Consider the following 24,329-nt stretch of genomic DNA (forward strand, 5'->3'; position numbering starts at 1 on the left):
CAATGCACAATCAGATTGTAAAACAAATGCTTCACGCTTCAAACACTTTTTCTCCAAATTACTGAGGCAATGTTTAATTGAGTTCAAGATTAATTTGTTTAAAAAAAATCTAGACTCTCCCTAACGTATTGGATTGGGCAAGCAGACTGTCACTCAGTGGTATAACCAACCAATCACAGTATCTCTTTTAGCCAGGGGCGGGATATTTCGGCAAATGTTAAACATTTCCAGAGCCATTATGAACTTTTCTAACCTGTTGCTGCTTGCCGCTGCTCACTAAAACGTGTTTTGATCTTTATGGAAACAACTTTTGTTATCAGCCTTTGTGTATGTTAATTGCATAATTGTTCATTATCATATCTTCCAAACGATTTTGTTTCTCGTAGACGCTAATAAAACTGATTGTATCCAGAATCATGCGCACGGACTGGAAAGAAACACCGATGCTCCTGAAAAGGTTTGTTGTGGCATTACGTTCATTTTTGTTTGTTACGCTGAATGTTGCTAATAATGGTACATACAAATACATAATACCAAATCACAACATTTATTATCACTAGGCTACTCTAAATCCAGTATAGCGGTTTTAATGAGAAGCACTTATTGGCATGTGCCAGTGGATAGTGGCATAATGCCACTGACATTCGTCGCGGAACATGTCGCCGTATGTCTTAACATACTTTAGTAAAAATTTTAAATAAAAGCAAATTAAATGTATTAATAACAGTATCATGATACACATAGTTTCACTTTAGCTATGTCTTTTAACTATTATTGTCTGACTCTTTTGAAGAACAAAAACATGAACTTTAACTAACGTTACTGGCTTACATCATCAAGTCGGCTGTCACTTTATTTTGGTGCAAGGCTCTGGTCACACGCTTGGCACAGCCCTTGCGACGGCTCTGGCCAGAGTATCTGTGTGGCATGTGCCACTGAATGTTATAATGCCAATGTTGTTGATCACGCAAAATGCCAATTCTAGACTATAAATCTATCATAAGTCACTTTGAATACCCAGGGCCACATTAATGCATGGGCTTATCTGGGCTTAAGCCCAGGGCCCCAGTGATGCCGGAAAAATATATAACTATAACCGCATATTATAATGAGTTACTGTCCCTTTTATATTATGCTTTATCGCTTTGCTTTGAATGCATGATACGGGCGTTTCAAGTCCTGCGTGTGATGTGTCAAGACGCCGGGTCTATCAACTCTCAGTTAAGGCCAATTTATACTAATGCTTCGATTGTACGCATTAGTGTACTTCTCCGTCGTGAGCATTTATACTTCTGCGTTCTGTCTACGTTACTCTGCAATTACACAGCCAAAACGCTAGATTCCGGTGGGGTTTCTATGTTCCACTGTGTTTAGTTGTAAAGCTTTGTGGAAAGCACCCCGCCCAATGGGAAGATATTGCTGCTGATTTTTGGCACCTGTGGAACTACTTAACGAACTATGTTGGCAGCGTAGACGGAAAGTATAGTCCATTGTTCTGATGGCTTCCTGCAACAGACGCCAGATCTTCGAGGAGAGCCGATTTGGTTCTATGCTTCTTGAATACAAACTGAATCTGCCCCCACCAGCAAATCTTCCTGGAACAGGAGTCCAAATCCCACATGTGATAGTTGGTTATGCTGTATTCTCCCTACACAACAACCTCACGCGCCCCTTTCCAGGTAGGCCTATGTCACAGACAAAATTAATTTCATGTAATAGTACTTATTTGTATATATATTCCTGATCACAGCTGCATTGGCACACAATGATTGCCTATCGATTAATACTGTTGTTTTGCTACCTAGGGATGAATCCATGGATAAGCAGACCTACAATTAACTTCACTCCAGAGCCAAAATGCTTACCACCCGTCTGGTGATTGAGAATGCATTTGGCATTTTGGTGGTAAGGTAGCAAATCCTTGGGCGACCACAAGAATGTCTGCCAGACAAAGCACTTAACATTGTGAAAGCTTGTTCTGCTTTACACAACTGTGTGGCAGGGGACACAAATATTTTGGAAGCTCTAGATCCACGTCACCTTTCAAGGGCCCACTCCACCAGAGCTGCAGTTGGTGTGCGGAATGACCTGATGGCCTTCTTTCAGTCACCCCACGGAATTGTGCCATGGCAGAACATAGTGTGTTGTGGTCAACTTGGTCAGAAAATTGTACTGTTGTAAAATAAATGTACCTATAAATGACATGCACCCATGTAAATAAAGACCTGTTATAAAGTCACATTATTGTTATTTATTTGCAGTAATAAATACAAGGTGCAAACAGCAGGAACAGACAGAATATTAAAAAAAGATGCAAAAGTGTGAACTATATACACAAATGGGCAAACTATGTACAAGATGCAACGTATTAAGGTGCAATGGTCTAGTATTGTTTACATTACAAATAGATTACAAACTATACACAAAAGATACCAACTATATACAAAAATGTGGAAACTACAGATATATCCTGCATTATACAAGGTGCAAACAGACAAAATATTAAAAGATGCAAAAGTGCAAACTGTACAGACAAATGAGCATACAATGTACAGATAGTACAACTTATTTAGGTGCAATGGTCTAGAATTGTATATATTAAAAATAGATGGTGTAGTGGCTTTCCTATAAGCCCAGGAAAGGTGGTAAGGTGTTCTTCACGCATAGTTAAAACAATGTCCAAACAGCGGTATCCGTTTGAACAGTTTGTTGTCCATTTAATGAGATGTGTATTTACAGAGTTTAAAAGGCATTGGTTCTATGGTAAGAACCATATATTCCCGCCACCTGTCCCTTGCTGATTCAACCCAGTTTAGAAGTTTAAATATCATGTGATTGAACAGGTGTGGCTTTCACCTGCACCACTGGTGCACACCGCCATCTAATGGTTGAACAAATTACATTTGGCTCTTACACACCGACCCCATAATTGTAATAATGTAATTTCACAATTAAACAACATATACATAAGGAGCCATAAATGTCTTTGTATGTGAATTCCGATTCAGCTTCAGTGCTCAGCTTCTAGTAGTAAACAGATTTTGAACACGGGCCTATCCAGCTGCCCTGTTTTTGTCTTAAAGGTCCCATGACATGAAATTTCCACTTTCTGAGGTTTTTTAACATTAATATGAGTTCCCCTAGCCTGTATATTGTCCCCAAGTTTCTAAAAAATTTAATCGGTGTAAATCGAGCTTTTGCTATCTTTCTCTGCCTTTGAGAAAATGGAGGCTCAACCGGGCTGATCTTGAATCTCCTCCTTATGACGTCATAAGGAGAAATGTTACCTCCCCTTTCTCTGCTTTGCCCACCCAGAGAATATTTCTAGCCCATGAGAAAATGAGCTAGGAAGTAGAACGCGCGCGTGATTTTAGTTTGTCCACGAGATATATCATGGCTTTTGAGCGAGCGAAGCATAATAATTGCTCAATAATTGGATGTACAAATGAACATCGAATGGTCAATACAGAGCTGGGCTTGCTGAACGTCAGACAAGTAAGTCAACAAATTATATATAAGTGTGTTGCTTTACTGTTTATGGTTACCTAGCTTCTTACACGTAGAATGTGGCTGTCACATTAGCTATGCAGCTATGCAGTTACTTGCGCTAATGTAAAGGTAGACAGCATCAAGTTACACATACTGTAACGCGAGTGTTGTACATTTCTTTGTTATTTGGATAACCGTTTTCCTGTTGGTTATATGGCGCCCGCGATATCCGCATTTCAAGATCGCAGAGCTTGATGTAATTGTAATAAGATAAATTACAGACGTTACAGATCTCTCATGAAAAGGCAACAGTAAGTTTGCGTTAGCTACATGATGATAACTGTAAACCATCCGAATAAAGTACCGTATCCAGACATAATATTTTAAACTAACCATTCGGAAACGTCCTGCTGGAGCCGCTGAGTTGCAATTTCTTCGTCCGTTGCTTCTCCATCTGGATCAGATTCTGGGTCAAACTGAAATGCTTGAACGACTGCGTGTCTTCGTGCCATTGCAATATATCCAACGTAAACAAACATGCATGGTACCGTTGCGCAAGATGGTCAAGGCCACACCCACCCTCCACCTTGCGCCGCCTTTCTCCTCCTCATTAGTATTTAAAGCTACAGACACCGAAACGGCCCGTCTGAAGGAAGCTCATTCTGGGACTGGCTTGTAGTGGCTATAATTCTGCACCGAGGCTGAATTTTTGGAAAGAGATTTCAGATACAGTACTAAGGACCACTAAGGACTATATTAAAGCCTACAAAAAGTAGCATGTCATGGGACCTTTAAGTTGGACTGATCGAACAAATCCATTTTTATCAGGATAGGTTTTAATTACTCTTCCCATCAACCAGGAGCCGTGAGGAGCTACAGGATCCATGATAGCAACAATATCTCCCACGGTAAAGCTTCTTCATGGTTTTATCCATTTCTGTCTCTCTTGTAGTAATGGTAAATATTCCCTTACCCATCTTTTCCAGAAGTGATCTGATAAGTATTGTACCTGTCTCCATTGTTTCTTGATGAACAAATCTCCTTCATCGAAAACTACAGGAATCATTAGTGGTTTAGATTTTAGAAGGAGAATATGATTAGGCGTAAGTGCCTCAAGACCGTTCACATCGTCAGAGGCTTTCGTAATAATGGGACGGGCTTTAAGGATTGCTTCTATCTCACACAGAAGAGTTTGAAAGCTTTCATCATCCATAGATTGTTGTCTAATGGTTGAATGCAGCACCTTTTTCACAAGCCGAATAAGCCTCTCCCAAATTCCACCGATGTGAGACCCGGCAGGAGGGTTGAATATCCACTTAAGTCCCCTTGATGACAATGCACGCTGGATCTTGTTATGGGCTAACCCAGCTACTGCTTCCCTCAGCTCCCGCTCAGCTATCTGATCTCAACTGGGCAACTTGACCATGACGACACATAAACCGGCGAATGGCATTAATACAGGAGTCTGTATTTAAAGTATAGGCCATCTCAAGATGTACAGCCCTGCTTGCCATGCAGGTGAAAATTACCCCGTAGCGTTTAACTGTTCCTGGACCTCTCTTGATTTCAATGGGCCCAAAGTAATCAACACCAATGTTTGTAAATGGTGGTAAATCAGGTAAAACTCTCTCTGCTGGCAAGTCAGACATTTTTTGCTCTCCGAGTCCGACCCTTCCTTGAAGACGACATATGACACAGTCAGAGATTATTTTCCGACAAGCAGAATTAGCGTTAGTTATCCAGTAATGCTTACGGAGAAATGACAACATATAATTTCTATCTGCATGGCCCAGTTGCTTCCAGGACATGCTTCAAGATAAGTTGAGAAATAGCCTGGTCTTTTGACAATATAACTGGACGTCTTTCTTCCTCAGGCATGGCAGCCCTAGCAAGTCTCCCTCCTACTCTCAAAAGACCATTTTCCAGCACTGGATCAAGCTGAAAGTCAAGTTTTTCTTGACAGTAGCTCCTGCCTTCAATGCAATAATGTCATCAGAAAATCTCTCTTGTTGACAATACTGAATGATAACAGTTTCTGCTCTCATGAGATCATCAGCAGTCAACGATTTGCCATCCATTTTGGCCTTCATCTTTCTTGTTGCATAAGATCTATTTGCTTCAGTGTTTGGAACGTCCTTTGTACAAGAAGATGCCTGTAAAGCCTTCCTCTGTTTCACAAGCTGCATAAGCATTTTTCTTGACCTTGAGCATCCATGCTACAAAGGTTTTAAGTCTTGCAAAATCAGAAAAATAGCTGAAGAACTGACTATTAGGAGACTTTGAAACCTGACAGGCAAAGGCATGTGCAGTGCATTCCACCTTAACTTCCTGGTCATCTGTTGGTATTGACAACTGATTCATGTTGGACTTGGGCCATTCTTCTTCTTCCTTTAAAAGAAAATGTAAGCCTTTAAGCCATCTCTTACATGCTAAAATCTCTTCAGCCCCAAGACCCCTAGATGCCTCATCCGCCGGATTCAAACTTAAAGGGTTAGTTCACCCAAAAATGAAAATTCTGTCAGTAATTACTCACCCTCATGTTGTTCCAACCACGTAAGACCTTCGTTCATCTTCGGAACACAAATTAAGATATTTTTGATGAAATCTCGTAGTGTTTTTGCGCAGCGCGTCTGTGTTACACGTCACCACGTAGGCTCACTATTGGCCGACGCTGGTCATGTGGTGATGCGTGATGACGTATAACACAGACGCGCTGCGCAAAAACACTACGAGGCCCAGAGAGAAGGAAATGAATAGTGGAATAAAGTCGTTATTTTTGTTTGTTTTTGCGCACAAAAAGTATTCTCATCGCTTGATATACTTAAGATTGAGCCACTGTAGTCACTTGGACTATATTAACGATCTCTTTAATAACTTTTCTGGGCCAGCAAGTTTGGGCCACCTAGCAGCCTATGGAGGAGTGAATCCAGCACTCAGATTTCATCAAAAATATCTTAATTTGTGTTCCGAAGATGAACGAAGGTCTTACGCGGTTGGAACAACATGAGGGTGAGTAATTACTGACAGAATTTTCATTTTTGGGTGAACTAACCCTTTAACTTTATGTGCCTCCATTGCACAACATCTGTTGAGTCTCTTATGACATATTTGCTACAAAGGTGTGGAACCGCTTAGTTTCATTTTGGATATATCTCAGTACAGTCATACTGTCTGTCCAGAATACAGATGAATCCAAATGAACCTGCAACTCCCTTTTTAGCATTCTATCCACTCGTACAGCGAGAACAGCCGCCGTAAGTTCCAATCTCGAGATTGTCATCTGTTTTAATGGAGCAACTCTTGACTTTCCTAAAATAAATGCAACTACAGTCCTTTTTTCACTATTCACCAACCTCAAGTATGACACCGTCCCATAGCCATTCTCGCTGGCGTCAGAGAAGTAGTGAAGCTGAGTGTTTTCGGATGGTCCAAAGTCCTTTGGCTTTACACACGGGTCTACTTTCAGTGCTGCTATACAGTGCAAGTTAGCCAGTCATCTTGTCCATTGCTGAGAGAAGACCTGTGGAATCTTATCATCCCAGCCAACATTGCATGTGCACATTTCTTGGAGCACCTGTTTTACAGGCAGAGTATATGGGGAAAGAAACCCCAAGGGCTCATAAATGGAATTAACCACAGACAACATGCCACATCTTGTGTGAGGATGCTCCTTTATGGATAACCTAAAGGTAAATTTATCCTTTTCAGTGCACCAGTGCAGACCAAGTACTCTTTCCATTGGAAGATCATCTTTATCCAAGTCAAGCTCTTTGATTGCCTTTGATCTCTGTTCCTCTCGAATGCTGGACATGATAACACAACTATTACCCAACCATTCTGACAGTTGAAATCCTCCCTTTGACATGCAGCAATGAGATTCTGAGCCAAATGGAGTGCTTCAGCTTCTGTAGGCAAAGATGTTAAGCAGTCATCCATATAAAAGTTCTGAAAAATGGTGTTCGGAACACAAGGATCAAAGTGTGCTTTGATGATCATGTACAATCCTCCTCAATGCATAATTAGTACAGCTGGGCGAGGACACTGCCCCAAAAAGATGAACTTTCATCCTATATTCCATAGCGTTCTGTGTAACATCACCACTAGGATACCACAAAAAAACGCAGAAAGTCAATATGTTTCTGAGAAACCTTTACCTGATGAAACATGGGTTGTATATCAGCTATCAAAGTGACAGGCTCCCATCTGAATCTTGTGAGAACTCCCAGCAGAGAGTTGGTGAGATAGGGACCCTGCAGCAGCTGACCATTCAGAGAGATTCCTTTAAACACTGCACCACAATCGAACACTACTCTTAGAGTTTTCTTTTTCGGATGATACACACTGTGGTGTGGTATGTACCAAACCTTACCATCTTCTCATTTCAACTGGTGAGGTGGTACTACCTCTGCATATCCTTTGTCAATAACGTCAGACAGAAAAGATGTATACTCTTGCTGATATTCTTGATTTCTTATAAACTTCATTTGTAGACCCAGAACACGCTGTTTTGCAACACTACGGTTGTTTGGCTTGATGACATCAAAAGACTTAAAAGGTAAGTCAAAACAATTATTACCTTCTTCAAACTTGATTGTAGTTTCCATTATTTCCATGCACTGTTGGTCATTTCTGGACATGGTAACATCATCGTCTGACAGTTTCTCATTAAAATCATGATTGTATTGAGCAATCAACAGATCCTCCAGCCTGGCAACTGAGATCCTATTAGCAGTGACTACAGGACAGCCAGTCTTTCCTTTGTCACTATTTCCACCTCTTAATGTCCCTTTCACGACCTACCCCAATAGGGTCTTGACAGCATAGAGTCCCCCGCCTTGGCTGTTAATGATTTCCCACGTTTCCTTAAGATTTGATGCATTGAGACCAATCAACAGCTCAACCTCTGCATTAATACTGGGAATTCTGATACTCTCCAGATATGGATAATCTTATGGATAATAAGTCATCCAGAGTGAGAATGTTATTCTTGCTCACAGGCATTGATGTTTGACTATACAGCTCTGGTAAATCCACAAAGGTCTGTCCATCCAGGCTTGAAATTTGAAGACCACGGAGCATGAACGTGTCTACTGACTTTTCCTGGCCTAAAGTACAGAGCTGTATGGAGCTTCTTGTTCCTGTAAGATACAATTTTCAGGATGCAAAAATGCATAGGTGTTGACAATCTTGCTTCCAGACTTCGCTTTGACTTGTACTGGAATGATAGACAGAACACACTCCTTGTTCCCGGCCCCATTTTGACCACACGCCTGCAAAGCAGCAAGAGCATTTGTTACTGGTAATGGTGATGGTTCGCCTTTGGTTTCTATGTGAAGCAAGGTGGGATGCTTCTGATTGCAGCACCACTTCAAGCACCGAAAACAGGATCTATTTTCTTTTAAAATGCTCCGTTTTTCTCTGTGTGTCATGTTCTTTAGACGAGAACACCTATTCAGCAACGAATGGCAGCCTACTGACAAAACACAATTTATTGTTGTCTTTTTGTTGAGCAGAACTAGTACAGGTTTGTACTTCAGATAGACAAAGCTCTGAAACAGTATGTACAGCTGCAACAGTTGCAAGACCTTTACTGGTAGATTTAGGCTGAGCTTTAGCATGAAATGAAAAGGATGCCTGTCCACTCTGTAGATCTCCAAATAATGGAACATTAATTTCGTCCATATGCTGTAAATCTTCCATTCCATTACAACAGCTTCTCAGAAAAATTTTAAAAGACTCCAAAGCATCAACATCTTCACCCTTTATTAGGCCAAAGCATGACCGTCTCCATATATGCTGCTGTTACTTTAATTTCACTACCAAAATGTTCTTTGAACAGATTCTTTGCCTGATCATATCCTTGATCAGCTCTCATATTGTGACAACTACTGACTAACTCTCTTAGCCATCCTCTTGTATATTGCTCTAGATAAAGGCATTCTTGCTTGTCCCCGGTTTTCTTTTCAATGGCTTGTTCAAAAGCTTTAACAAAAGAGCCATTCTGCAATGGATCTCCATCAAACTCCAATATCCTTTGAGATGGAAGAGAAACCAACATTTGCTGTTGCAACAATTGAGCAGCAATGTTAGTTTGCTGCTGTACAGGATCATACAAGGTAGAATTTTGAGTAGAAACGTGAGTGGTAATTTGAGGAGGCAACAAATGTTGTGTGTGAATGTTATCTTCAGGCCTGAACTTAAATTTAGCTGTTTTACAGATGAAGATTTACAGTTCATTGAAAGCTGGTGCTTGAGTTTGCATGCTTGATCTCTCCTATGGACGTACAATCAAATTGTCATGTTAAGTACTTCCATTTCTTTGTTGTAAAGGCGACTTTGGGTTAGACTCAAGCATGCAAGGATCATGGAAATGCAGTCGGTTACCATTGTCAGCGGAATCTGGCACTGAACAGTAGGAAAGAGTCCTAATGCTGGAGAATGCAGACATTACCTTGATTACAACAGAACAGGTGAGAGGGTAGACACAAAAAGATCTGGTATTATCCAGGGTGAGAGAAATGGTGTAACAAGGATACCTGCATGAATTAATTGGAGCAGAGTTTGACCCATTCGCATCAAGAAAATATTAAATAAAGTGTACAGGATGGTTGTGTGCTTTGGGGGGAAGAGTAATCATTCCCAGTGTGGGTAGATCAGAAGTCACCCAGGAGTGTCTAGGATGAAAGTTTTGGCCCAGAGATATGTGTGGTGGCCTAAGTTAGATCAGGATGTTGAAAGGTTGGTTAAAACCTGTGCCAAGAACGGAATGTTCCAGCTGTAGCCCCATTGGATTCTTGGAATTGGCCTGAAAAAAAATGAAAAAAAAACATGAACAAAAACAATGTGGATTATGCAGGACCATTCATGGGAAACATTTTCTTTGTCTTGATTGATGCTCATTCAAAATGGATGGATGTGTATCCAGTGAACTGGATACACATCCTCCTGTGAGCCACATCTGCTGCTACCATTGAATTTATAATGAACCTTCCATAGGAGAGAATGGACTGTAAATATCCAGATTTTTACTTTTCTGACACCTCTATTCTACTCTACTCCTCTATTTGCTAAAGATACTGAGGACACATTGGCTGAGGACATTCCAAGTAAAATCAATCCCTTTGAAGAAGCTGGGGATTCCTCTCAAACTTCTGAGATGACTTCTGAGATGACAACTGAAATGAACAAATCTGTTAGCCCTGTTGTGATTATGAGAAGGTCACAGAGAACCAGGAAACTGCCTGTTCATTTGAAAGATTATGAACTGAAGTAAAAATAAATAAATAGTTGAATGTGAACTGTTATTGTAATATTGTAAAAAGAAAAGAAAAATCTGTCAACTGTGACAATTTGTGTGTGTGTTTAACTGTAGTGTGGTTACATGATAGTTGAATGAAGTTCATAACATTGTGATGATTATGGAAGAATATTGTAAACTTGGGGGCAAGGGGATGTTGTAGAGTGAGCTTTTGTATATCGACCTGTAGGGGGCAATCTAATGCCTTTCGACTTGGCTTAAAAGTAGGAAAGAAGAACCTGTTATGTGTGCATATGGAATCCACCTGTGATGTTATAAAGGGTGCTTCTCAATTCTTATTTGTGAATCCAGGGGTGCTTCTCAATATCCCTCCTCGTCTCCTCTCTCCTCCGTCCTCCATCCTATGACCCGGAAACCGATCGAGCTCAGCCATCTTGAAGGACATCTCAATTCTCTAATTGCACCGCGAGGAGTCGAGGATCGAGGAGTGAGGAGGCTTCCTGAGGAGTCACGAGCGAGGATACACAGGTGTATCCTATGCGGAAGAGTTTTATCGACTTAAACGTGACGCACGTCTAATTTCTCCTCCCCCTTCACATCGGTCACAATCATTTTAATTTATACTTTACCTTTGCAGTTTAAATAAACCACACATCTCACATATTTCAACAGGGTATCTTGCTTTATTATTATTTATTATGAATTTCTTAAATAAACAAACTTGAACAACATAAGGGCAGATCCTTTGAGCGCAGCTGATGACGCTGTGAAGTGACGCTTGAGTGATCAAGTATTCCAATGTATAAAAAAAAGTTACATTCGATTCCTCCGTCCTCGCGTCTTTTCCTTGCAGCCTTCCCTCGCATCCTACAGGGGGTGGAGCTGAGACGCGAGGAAAGGAAGCGAGGAAAGGAAACGAGGATGCACAAATAAGAAATGAGAAGCACCCCTTGTTTCCTTTCCTCGCGTCTTAGCTCCACCCCTTCAGGATGCGAGGGAAGGACGCAAGGAAAAGACGCGAGGATGGAGGAATCGAAGGAGAGCTTATTTGTATATTGAAATATATTTTTGATCACTCGAGCGTCACTTCACTTCGTCATCAGCTGCGCTCAGGATCTGCCCTTATGTTGTAAAATTTGGTTATTTAAGAAATTAATAAATAATAAAGATAAAGCAAGATGCCCTGTTGATAAATGTGATATATGATTTATTTAAACTGCAAAGGTAAAGCATAAATGAAAATTATTGTGACTGATTTGAAGGGGGAGGAGAATTTATAAGTGCATCAGAGTTCTCGAAAAGAAAGACTTCTGCATAGGATACACCTGTGCATCATCGCTCATAGCTCCTCTGGAAGCTTCCTCACTCCTCGTTCCTCGCCTCCTCGCGGTGCAATTAGAGAATTGAGATGTCCTTCAAGATGGCTGAATTCGATCAGTTTCCAGGTCATAGGATGGAGGACGGAGGAGCGAGGAAACGAGGAGGGATATTGAGAAGCACCCCAAGTGTAGCCTACTGCTTGCTGCTGATTTCCTCTCGCAAGTTATTACAGGCAAAATATTCATCCAAACAAAGACCTCTATATGCACTGAATTAATAATAAATTATAAATGTGTTCAGCATTCTGCAACAAATATTTTTTGGAATTTCGAAACTATTTTAAGTCGTAAAGTGAGCAGGATATGTTAAAATGTAGCGCATGGATTCGGCAGGCATGTTCCTTCACGATACTAAGCGGGGCAGCCCGTCTCAACAAATTTCCAATATAAATCTGTGGTGGAAAATGGAACTGCAGCGCTCTCTCATAGAGAGCCATTAGGGCAGATTTCTGGCTGCCCCGCTTTTCACGTTACCTTGCGTAAACCTCGCTCCAGAACAAGAGACGCTATTAGTCCGCTTCCGCGTCTGTCTCTGCATCAGTTCAGTAGTTGGCATGCCTGTTCTTCCTATGTGGAGTTGCATATCAAAAGAATGAAAGTATAAACCGTTTAGTTCAAATGTGCTCATGTGAATACCTTTTACAGTAGTTCTGTTTTTGTTTTCTGTTTGTTCTGAAAATAGACATGACTTTGTTTTCCTCACTGGAATTCCTAACTTGCAATATTCTAAAACAACATTCATATGCAATACATTAAGGCAATTATAAGATGGCTTTCTATGCGTTTGTCATGTAGGCTACTAAAGAATTCTGAATTCTGAACATTAGAATTCTGCCAAAAGTGTGTCTGATGTGCTCAGCGATTAGAATATAAAGCTTTCAAAATGTTTATCATAAACTAGCGCTGAGACCCAGAATTTGCACCAACCTAAATTTATGGACCAGGAGCCGCTACTCTTGTAAGCATTGGAGTAGGCCTACATCCAAACTGGAACACAGCCCAGCTCAGAGATCCAGTCATTGACGATCACACGTTGACGTGATTGGTTACAATGTAGTTTGTGGAGTCAGAAACACCAGCGATTTCAAACTGCGTGTTTGAGACTCTTTGGTTCACTGCAGTTTTAAGGAGAAAATCGTCAGCAAATGGTGTTGACTAATGAATTTACACATGGTTTGACTTAAAGCATATTAAATACACAATAGACATACAAACAATATTGAAACCTTGATTTTCAACACAGGAGAACTTTAATGGAAAACTGAGTGGCGCTCTGTGGCTAATAGGCATGTTTTTGAACAGCCTCCTGCAATCGGAACTGGGCGATGCCGGTGTGTGTATATTCATAAAAATGTGTGTTCGAATTTTAAAGACATGGCTTTGCGCTTCTCGTCCTATGTGCAACCCTTCACTCACTGAACCCTGCAATCGTCAGCTGAAATCCGATAAAAATGTCAATCATGCTTACGGTTTCTGAAAATGTTCAATGATTGGGCTGTATCGAACTCACCTGACGTAGGCCATTGAATTCATAATAATGGATTTGATGTCACACAGTAATGTCTCGAGAATATGAAAGCGGATCTCAAATGAGAGAAAAATAAAGTGAAACGTCAGTCAAATTTATTTGAATGCATGGCCTAGATAAAGATGCAGATGATGGCGAAGGACAAAGGCAATTACCACCAGTTGTGTAGGCCATATGCTAGCAGAATACAATAGGCTATAATTAGTCAAATAATTTACTCCTTTTTCAACTTAATAGCAGTTGAGCTCCCATAGTTAGCCACCTTGTCTAATTATAAGCACTATCTTTTAAAAAAAGCAACTTTTTAAACTTTACCAGTCACAAATGCATATAATTTGTTTCAAAGTTGTCATGAAAAAAACAACAACAAAAAAACAAAACACGACTGCTCGACAATAGCACAAGAAAGATAATCACATGTCAAAGGAAAGTGATGTAGCCTACTGAGGGAGTTTAACTTTTCCAGCATCATAAGGGATTTTTCATCCTAAAAAAGCTTAAGGAAACCTTTGTACGGTATAGTCCCAATGATCTGATTACTTTTTTAGCATTAAAAATGTTCAGAAAGTAAACATTTTGTATATTTTTATACGGGAAACAGTGAAATTTAGTATATAAAAGTTTTATTGCATTTATTTCTGCAAAACGAAAGGATGATTTGATAAGACAAAGCCGATGTAGGCAGTAGTTATAGTGTAAGTAGCCTATGCAAATAGTTCGGACTATGTGCCAAATAATATGAAGTTTTTGCAGTTTTGATAATGGCATTTATTCATGTGAAACAAAAGGCTGATAACTTGCACTTTGTGATATAGAAAATGTAGATAATAGTTCTGTTGGATGAAGCCCAAAGCCCAGTGGCCCCCTTATAGTCTTAATGCGGCCCTGCCAATACCGCATCAATAGTTGTAAACCTTTATTTTTGCATGATGCTGCATGTACGCCGCTAGGTGTCAGTATAAGGTAAGTGTACACTGACCAGCGCAAGATAAACCAAAACTTAAAGAGGTAGTTCACCCAAAAATGAAAATTCTGTAATTTATTTATTCACCCTCAAGTTGTTTCAAACCTGTATTAATTTATTTGTTCTGTTGAACACAATAGAATATATTTTGAAGAATATGGGTAACCAAACAGTTCTGGGGCATGAGTTTCATAGTGTGGGAAAAAAAAATACCATGGAAGTCAATGGTGCCTCAGAACTGTTTGGTTACAAACATTCTTCAAAAGATCTTCCTTTGTGTTCATCAGAACAAATTTATACATGTCTGGGACAACTTGAGGGTGAGTAAATGATGACAGAATTGTTCTAATATTAGGGATTAAACTATCCCTTTAAAACAGTTGAGGTTGAGAAACATCTACGGGTGGTGTACGTCATTTGTTTGTGAGTTAATCAGAGTAATCAGAGTCTGATATTGATATAAATAATTATTAATTATAGTGTGTGTGTGTGTGTGTGTGTGTGTGTGTGTGTGTGTGTGTGTGTGTGTGTGTGTGTGTGTGTGTGTGTGTGTGTGTGTGTGTGTGTATATATATATATAGATATAAGATGTTCCTCAAATGTTTTTATTTACAGATTTATTTCTTGTGTTTCCTTGAATGGCCAGTTTGCATGATCAACAACATTGGCATTACATATATCATTCAGTGGCACATGCCACTGGGATACTGATGTGCCACAAAATGACTTTAATGTTTAATTGACATTTATTTAAAAATATCAGTATTTTTTGTCACAATTACGTCAGTATAGCTGCTCAGTACATCTGTCAGTCACTATACCAGAGGTGGCACAACCCAAACATGTTCCGCGACTCAGTGTCAGTGTTCTGCGATAATGTCAGTGGCACATGCCACAAGTTTTAAATGACACATGCAACTATCCACTGACACATGCCTATGAAGACCGGATGTGCCAATAAGCATGCATCAGATGCCATGTTACTTATTGCTAATACCGCCTCTCTCTAAAACCGTAGTAGATAAATATATCTCTTTCAAATAGTGTTAAGAAGCCTTCACAATCTTTTCAGAATTATTTTCTTTTCTAATGCTTTACATTCGTGACATACTATTTTTTCATTGTTCTGTTGTGGTAACATTTAACTTATTAACTTATATGGCATTCTGGTGGAAAATAGGCTATGGTTAACAAACATGATACATTTTATAATATGGCATAAGAAACCATGTTTTATTTAATCTGCTTGCAATTTGTTATTACATTATTGAAATAATTAAATGTGTATTATTATAAGAATACTCTTAACCAGAATGCCACATTAATACAGTGGGCGAAAAACAGATTGATGCTCATTCATACTGATTCATGTCTTTAAAGAGAATTTAGAGAGAATGTTTTTGGGACAGTGATGCCATTGCTGTATAAGGCAGATAACCACTTTGAGTTCATTCCTCTGCTTGGTTTAGATTTGGGTCAAAACTGAGAAAGCAACTTCACACAAGTAAGTAGATCCACAGGATAAAAAGCCAACTGTGTCAGTGTCTTCTATCATCTATCAGCATGTTTCATCTTTATCTCACAAGCAGAAAGGCTGGCACCCCTGTCAAATCCTAATCACATTAACTAAAGTGTCTCCTTCTTTTGTGATTGTTTTAGTGATTTGTTTTGTTTATTCATTTGATATGTTCCTCAATCAACTTGACTTCATTTATTTTGGTGAACACATCAGCACGGTTCCCTTCAGATGCATCTCATCAATCATATTCAGCTTCTGAGCCCTATCTCTTTCAGCATTATCACTCTTGTCCTGTCTATACACACATACAATTGCTATTCTAAGTGATTGTCTGTCTCTTGTCTATCAACTGTCCTTATCATATGAAGAAGAAAAAAAACTACTATTTGTTTATTCAACCTGCTCTTTACATTTTATCCACTACTTGGCCAGCAATATGGCAGATTGAATTATTTAATGATAGAGCTGTTTTGATTGCATTGGTTGATGCCCTTTCAAATATATATTTTTTCACCAGCACTATGCAGCTGTCAGAATTTGTTCCCTGTGTATTGGAATCAGATCTTGACCATGTCTTTTCTTTGGAAAATTATCAGTCTTACCATCATAGTGTAGGTGGGATGTTTGGTTAAATATGGGATGTTAAATGCCATACGTTTTATGGAGTCTGTCTGTCTGTCTTTTTACTAAATGCGTTAAAAACTAATATTGTATTAAATACGTTAAAAATGAAAGTATGAATGAATAAACGAATACACGAATCTAAAAAAAACAACTAAAAAAACCTTCTAATTAATTGTAAGGGGCTTTTATTTTGAAGTGTTACTGTGTGTTTTCCCTTCTCACTGTTGTTTTCTGTTTCTCTCAATGCTCACGGGTCACATGTGACAACGTTCTTCAGAATGATTCAAGTTTACGCTGAATCAACACCACCAATGGACTTTAGACTGCGCGTCAAACGGCGGTGAATGACTCTGAACACTAGTCTGCTTCTAACAGCTAATATGGGAATATTATGCAGAAGCCTGAATGCGTTTTCGAGATATGTGTTTGTGCAGCTTCAGACAGTTGTCAGTCAAGTTAACTTGATTTTAAAGTGCATGTCATTGTAAAGAACTTCAATGAACTCTCGTCGTCGTTTAATTTTCGCAAGCTGCTCAATCGCTAATAATGTCACTTGTGGGGTCTGATGAAAACACTCCGCTTCTCAGAGGCGATATTACAAGGTAAGTTGTGAGTAGCAGCTACTGTGATAATTGCATTTATAATGACGCAGTCTAGCAGGACTGATCTTTTTTTCTTTTATTTATATTCTGGCATTATGTCTAAAGTTCTAAACTGAAACTATTTGGCTCGACCAGTTAAACTTGACAATGTTGCCTGTGTGTCATGTCACAAGGGAATTTCTGTCACTAATGCACAGCATGATAAGTTCAAATTATATTAAGTCACGTCAGTGTGGAAGTTTAGTAGTGCAGTGAAGATATGCATAATATCGCGCATGAGCTTTCGTCCTAATGCATGAAATTACTGTAACTAAATAGGCTAAACAATGAAGAAAGAGCTATAACGTTAATTGCTATTTGTATGTCCAACTTCTCTTTTCCTCTTAAAGTGATGGGGATGCAGACAGAAGCCGATGGAGGTCCATCAGGGTCATGTACTTTACCATGTTCCTCAGCAGTGTTGGTAAGAAAAAACTCTTACTCTTTCGCACCCATTTTACTGCTTTGTCTATCCCGCTGATTTGCGGTTATGAATATGAATTCTGCTGTCTGTTTCAATGAACATTAGGTAGCGATTCAATTAGAGCTAAAACCTGCTGTAACTCGCAAGATGTCTGTAATGTCAGGACATGTTGCGTTTGATTGTACACTATGCCTTAAAAAAAAAAAGTAACTAGAAGGGATCTGTCTGTACAGATTTAGCAATTGCAATTATAATGTCCTATTTAGTAGATCAATTAATGTTATTCGCATTTTTGTGTAGTACAAAGTACTACTTAAGTGATACGTAATATATAAGTGATTGCAATGTTCTTTTTTTTTTTTAGGTTTTACGATTGTCATCACTTCCATATGGCCCTATCTGAAGAAAGTAAGTATGCTTGCATTTACACATTCAATATTACATTGTACTCAAGCTACAAATTTTATAAGTTAATGCATTACTTGGGAATCAAACCCATGGCTTTGGTGTTTCTAGAAACATCTGTTTGATTTACAGGAACAAAGTATATTCTATGCATTTGCGATTTGAGTGAAGTGAACATTCATTAGCATGGGCATTCTAAGTTATCTCTGTGCAATTTTTGATTCCTTGCTATGCTTGATTTAAAAACTAGAAGTGAAAAAGGGAAGTAGTTATATGTGTATTTCTAAGAAAAGCCAAAGTTTAAGAATTTTTTAATTTAGCGATTCCCCTAAGAACGTTAAATATCTTCTAAAGCAATATGTTGAGGTTTGAATTCTGTGATTGAGTATACATATATAGGACCTGTGTTCCTCTTTTCAAATGTGTCCTTGCTCCTTTGTGTAGACTTTGCAGAAGTGTGAACACTTAGAGCTAGGGCTATTCAGGGCTTACATTTTTTTTTAAATTTAATTTAAAGCACAAGTTTGCAGATTTTCAACCTGCTTTTTATTGTTATAATATCAGTAGTATATGTAAATTGACAATATTTGCTCTTTCTTTGTGTTACCTGGACCAAGAAATGCTGGTTTATTTGTCAGCAAAAGATGCAAATGTGTCTTTAGCCACTCCCTACAATGCTCTGGATCTTTCACTGAAAACTGAAAATGACTCTTTCCTGCCAAACGTTTACTTTTTGAATTGTCGCACCTGGTAACAATACAAATACAAAGTCGAGAAGTATTTCCGTCTCAAGCGAGGCGGTATTTGACTCTGGTTAAGCCTATCCAAAAGGAGCAGCCTTGGATGGCAACATGCCCAGTGCATTACGGGTGTTAAATTTTTCCTACCTATTTGGCAAAATGAAAGGTTTTTCAAGAGCAAGCCCTTTTCCCCCATTTTCTCTAGTAAGGTAACACCGATTACCCCACCCCCCAACCACCTTTCTATAGCATAGGCAGCCAAGTTCTATTTATAAGCCCAATTTGCCAGCGGTGAAGTACTCGTTTAACACAAAAAAATTATAATAATTTTTAAATAAAAATGTAAGCACACAAGGTGAAACAATTTACCATCAGTTACGCACAACGTTTTTTTGTGCTTGCTTGGTTGCCTGAAGGCAACAGCCAACCGCAGTGCGAAATGTTACTGTTGTGCTGTGTAGATGCAATTTAGGAGTTGTAGTTTTATTCAGTTACACACAGTAAGCCTTGTTAGTCTGTGACTGTCTTGTAATCCATCAATCATGATGTGTGTGTTTTAATTTATTATTTTTTTAGATTGATGACAGTGCAGATGCCAGTTTCTTGGGATGGCTGGTTGCTGCCTATAGTTTGGGTCAGATGGTGGCCTCACCCCTCTTTGGATTATGGTCCAATCACAGGCCTCGGCGAGAGCCTCTAGTCTGCTCTATATTGATCAACATCTCCGCTAACATTTACTACGCCTATGTCTACCTACTTCCCTCACACAATAACATTCACATGCTTTTGTCCCGCACATTTGTGGGCATTGGAGCAGGTAAATAAAAAAAATAAAAAAAACGCACACACATATAGTATCTGTCAAAAAAATTTAAACATTCGAATTTTTGAATTTTTGAAAGAAGTCTCTTCTTTATTTAAACTAAAAATACAGTAAAAACTATACTTTTGTGAAATATTATTACAAATTAAAATAACTGTTTTTTATTTGAATATATTTTAAAATGTATTTTATTCCTGTGATGGCAAAGGTGAATTTTCAGCATCATTACTCCAGTCTTCAGTGTCACATGATCCTTCAGAAATCATTCTAAAATGCTGATTTGGTGCTCAAGAAACATTTCTTATTATTACTATCAATGTTGAAAACAGTTGTGCTGCTTACATTTCTGTGGAAATAGTGATGCTGTTTCAGGATTCTTTTGGCATTCGAATGGTATTTATTTGCATTTATTACATATATATATATATATATATATAAAAAATTATATATAAAACTTTTGTAAGATTATAAATGTCTTCACTGTCACTTTTGATCAAACATTTTGCATCCTTGATGAATAAAAGTATTAATTTCTCTCTTAAAAAAAATATCTTACCACAAATGTTTTAAAATAGAAAACAAATATTTACAATTTTAATAATAATTCACAAAAATACTGTTTTTACTGTATTTATAATTAAATAAATGCAGCATTGGTAAGCATAAGAGACTTCTTTAAAAAAACAAACATTTAAAATAAATAAACAAATTAAAATGTTAATATAGCAAATACAGATTCAGTAAACAATTATTATCAAGCATAAGGTAATAGTACTTTATCTGCAGTGCTAAGGTCTGTCGTTCTGTCCTGTAGGTAATGTAGCAGTTGTGAGGTCTTATGTGGCTGGTGCCACTTCCCTGACGGAGAGGACCAGTGCAATGGCTAACATGAGCGCCTGTCAAGCTCTCGGCTTTATACTTGGCCCAGGTTTGTGTGAAGTCAAAAGCATTTTACTTACAGATGGCATTTGGTGTGAAATTGGTATATAAGAATAGTAATTTTACAGCTTAGTTTGATAGTGTCTTTATTTTATACTTTCTTAGTGCTAGTAACCATTTAAAAAATGATTAAAAGATGTTGACTGCCTTTATTTTTCAGCTCTGCAGGCTGTTTTGTCATTCATCGGAGAGACTGGCGTCAATGTGAAATTTATCCAGCTTCAGGTTAATATGTACACGGCTCCAGCACTGTTGGCGGCCTGCTTCGGGGTCATTAACATTCTACTGGTTATATTAGTCTTGAGGTAATGATCTAACCTGAGTCTTAAATACATGTACATTGTATATATTTTATTTGAGGTCTGTGTATTTTCTCTTCAGTGCTTCTATATTTAACCCTAGCACCGTGTTTACAACAGACGCGTCACATTGTGCTGCAACAGCCAGAAGCTGTATACACTAGATGCGACAAAGCGACCGTTGCAAATCCATTTGTCCTTCCTATGAGAAGTATCGCGAGTGCTTGGATTACGTCATAAATAGAACGAGGCATCAGTTTACTGTCGGGGATTTGTCGTGTTGTGTCGTGCCGCATCCAGTGTAGACAACATCACTGATTATAATGGGTTCCATTGTCCTTTGTCGTGTCGCGCAACTCGCGTCCGTTGTGGACACGGTCTCAGGCTTACATCCTATTTGACTGTACTTGAATAAAGCAATGCACAGAATTTAAAGTGTTTTAAATCATTTAGGGAGCACTGTGTGGATGACCATGGAAATCGTATCCCTGCAATTAACTACACACCAGAAGGTAAGATTTTTATTTTCTGGTGTAAATGTATTTATAAATATACTTTAGCAGTGTACATTTGCTTTAGCACGGTGTCCCTGTACAGTCTGTTTTATAATAATTCATGTAATTATAACATTTTATATTGTACTTTGTCTTTCTGCCCTCAGAGCGAGTAGAAGTGAGTCCTGAGGTAGAAGGTGATATTGACCAGTTTGCAGTATTAACATCTAACGTCCTTTTCTTCGTTATCCTCTTCATTTTTGCTGTGTTCGAAACGTAAGTGTAGATCCTCAGATCTTGACTCATATTAAAAGTCTAATCAGCTCATATTCATGTGAATTTGTTTGCCTGCAGTATATCTACTCCTCTATCAATGGACATGTTTGCATGGACAAGAAAAGAAGCCGTTTTGTATAACGGCATCATATTGGCTGCCATCGGCTTTGAGTCCATCCTCGTCTTCCTGGTGGTAAAGGTGGTTTCAAAACGGTAAAAAAAACCTTTTTGAATAGCTTTATGCTAATTCGATTTCGGTTATTAGACTTTTCCATTTGTCATAGCTGTTTTGAAGAACCTTGAACAATCAGACATGCTTTTTTACTTCAGTTTGACACAACATCTACAGAGGTTTTAGGTTACTTTTCTATTTTGGAAAAGGGAAATGTTCCAAAGGCCCAGAGTATTTTGCATAATTACAGTGTAGGTTTTGCATATAACTACTTATAATGGGACTGTACATCACTTACAGTCTCGTTGTGACTGTAGCCATAAAACCTCTGATTATTTTAAGTCTTGAAACGGGTCAGGAAAACTTTATCAGTTGCATTTTTTTTCTGCTGTACCCAACAAATATGTATTGGATGTTAACAGTTTTAAACACATGACTTCCTCTTGTTGCACTTGCAAGCTGACTAATCAGATTTCAGATAAGTAAAAATCCGTTCTTTTTTTGGCTGTTTTTCAGGGTAGGAGATCGGCCACTGCTACTTGGAGGCTTGGTGCTCATATTTGCAGGGTTCTTTATCTTGTTGCCATGGGGAAATCAATATCCTAAAATACAGTGGACAGGTGAGATATCTGATTAAAGGCCCGTTCACACTAAGAACGATAACTAGAAGCATAACTATACAGATAACTATATTAGCATCCACACCAGCGGAAGATATTGTTCTGTTTATTCTAAGTGCGTGCTTGTCTGCCGCTCCAAATGCTTGAGCTGATTGTCAATGTTTTTATTACTCATCTTCTGGAAAAAGTCATTCTGAAAGTGATTCCAATGATATCGTTTCTCTGTGCTGTTATCATATAGCTGTGGTGTGAACTCTGCTTTTCTTTAAAGGTTATATCAGCGATTTCAGGCCCAAACATAAATGATCACATTCATCTAATCTTTCCTAACGATCCGACGGGGTGGGTGTTGTGAGGTTTTGCGCTCGTGCACGGCTGCACGCGAAAACCTCAACACCCACCCCCTGTCGGTGATTGGTTGGAACACTATTTATTTTGGTTTTGAGTGGTTGGTGAAACCAATTGTTTTTGTGTGCAGACCTCAGAGCCTAGGCTGCCTACAGAGACGCGGTTTTTTGACGGCCTGCTTATGGGGCGGGCAGCTAGCGGATCGTTAGAAAAGATTAGATGAATGTGATCATTTATGTTTGGGCCTTTTTTGGGCCTGAAATCGCTGATACAACCTTTAATATTGAGAATGATTTTTAGAACTATATCTTGTTATGGTCCTTGGCGTGAACGAGTCTTAACTCTGTAAAGCTTGTTTCCAAATGCAAATAATTCTTTATTATTATTAAAGTAGCAATATACTATTTAGAAGCTCGGATTTTTTTGTTGTTGAAAGAATGAAATTATTTTATTCAGCAAGGATGCATTAATTAGATCAAATATTTGTGTATCACGGTTTCCACTAAAACATTTAGCCACACAACTGTTTTCAACCTTGATCATTTTAATAATAAATGTATATTAGAATGATTTTTGATTGATCATGTGACACTGAAGACTGGAGTAATGATGCTGAAAATTCAGCTTTGGAATATATAAATAGAAAACATTTAGGGGTTAGGTTAATTGGGTTATTCCATTGTAATGTCACTGTTTTTACTGTATTTTTTATCAAATCAATGTAGCCTTAACAAGCAGAAAAAACTTATTTCAAAAACATTAAAACAATCTTTATATTACAGCTGCAATTTGTGTATATTAAACAAATATTATCACATAAACAGGCATTCAGAATAACACTATGCCAACAATAAGGCTGGCACCCACCCAAGCCTCGAACGCTTCTCTGGAGCCCACCGGATGTCCGTCCGAACAGACCTGGTGCTTTTTTACCCCTGTAATTCATCTCGCACAGTACATCACCTCTGACATCCTAATCGGAGTGGGCTATCCGACCTGCAACGTAATGTCCTACACTTTATACTCAAAGATACTGGGCCCCAGACCACAGGTACAATACATCCTTTATCTTTTAAAACATTGAATCTCAAACTTAAGTAACATGATGATTAGTTAAAGTTCATGCTGTTTATTCTCTTCCCCAATTGTGTGTGAACTCAGGGGGTTTACATGGGCTGGCTAACAGCATCAGGAAGTGGTGCGCGGACCCTCGGGCCTGTGTTCGTCTCTCACGTCTACACCCTCCTGGGACCCCGATGGGCCTTCAGTATCATATGTGGCATAGTACTAGCTGCAGTCGTTCTCCTCAGTGCCATGTACAGACGACTCATCGCCTTCTCTATACGCCATAGAAGGATAGAAGAACGACATTGTGACTGACAGGTGC

At 38.8% G+C, this 24,329-nt stretch overlaps 1 protein-coding gene across 3 annotated transcripts; it reads left to right on the forward strand.

The window, feature by feature from the left end:
• Positions 1-269: 269 nt before the first annotated feature.
• mfsd8 (major facilitator superfamily domain containing 8) lies at positions 270-24,329 on the forward strand. Of its 3 annotated transcripts, XM_082152525.1 has the most exons (15): positions 277-327; positions 413-457; positions 16,088-16,122; positions 17,039-17,101; positions 17,753-17,826; positions 18,191-18,234; positions 19,548-19,788; positions 20,609-20,722; positions 20,894-21,038; positions 21,486-21,544; positions 21,694-21,802; positions 21,881-22,015; positions 22,491-22,594; positions 23,767-23,993; positions 24,104-24,329. In XM_082152525.1, exons 1-15 carry the CDS (start codon positions 298-300, stop codon positions 24,320-24,322), a joined length of 1,644 nt encoding a protein of 547 aa, XP_082008651.1. In that variant the 5' UTR covers positions 277-297; the 3' UTR covers positions 24,323-24,329. The 3 variants fall into 3 exon arrangements, with proteins under 3 accessions (XP_082008652.1, XP_082008651.1, XP_082008653.1); XM_082152526.1 differs by lacking the exon at positions 17,039-17,101 and having other exon boundaries at positions 270-327; XM_082152527.1 differs by lacking the exons at positions 277-327; positions 413-457; positions 16,088-16,122 and having other exon boundaries at positions 16,140-17,363.

This window comes from Leuciscus leuciscus (assembly GCF_965113295.1).
Source record: "Leuciscus leuciscus genome assembly, chromosome: 21".
Classification (NCBI taxonomy): Eukaryota; Metazoa; Chordata; class Actinopteri; order Cypriniformes; family Leuciscidae; genus Leuciscus; species Leuciscus leuciscus.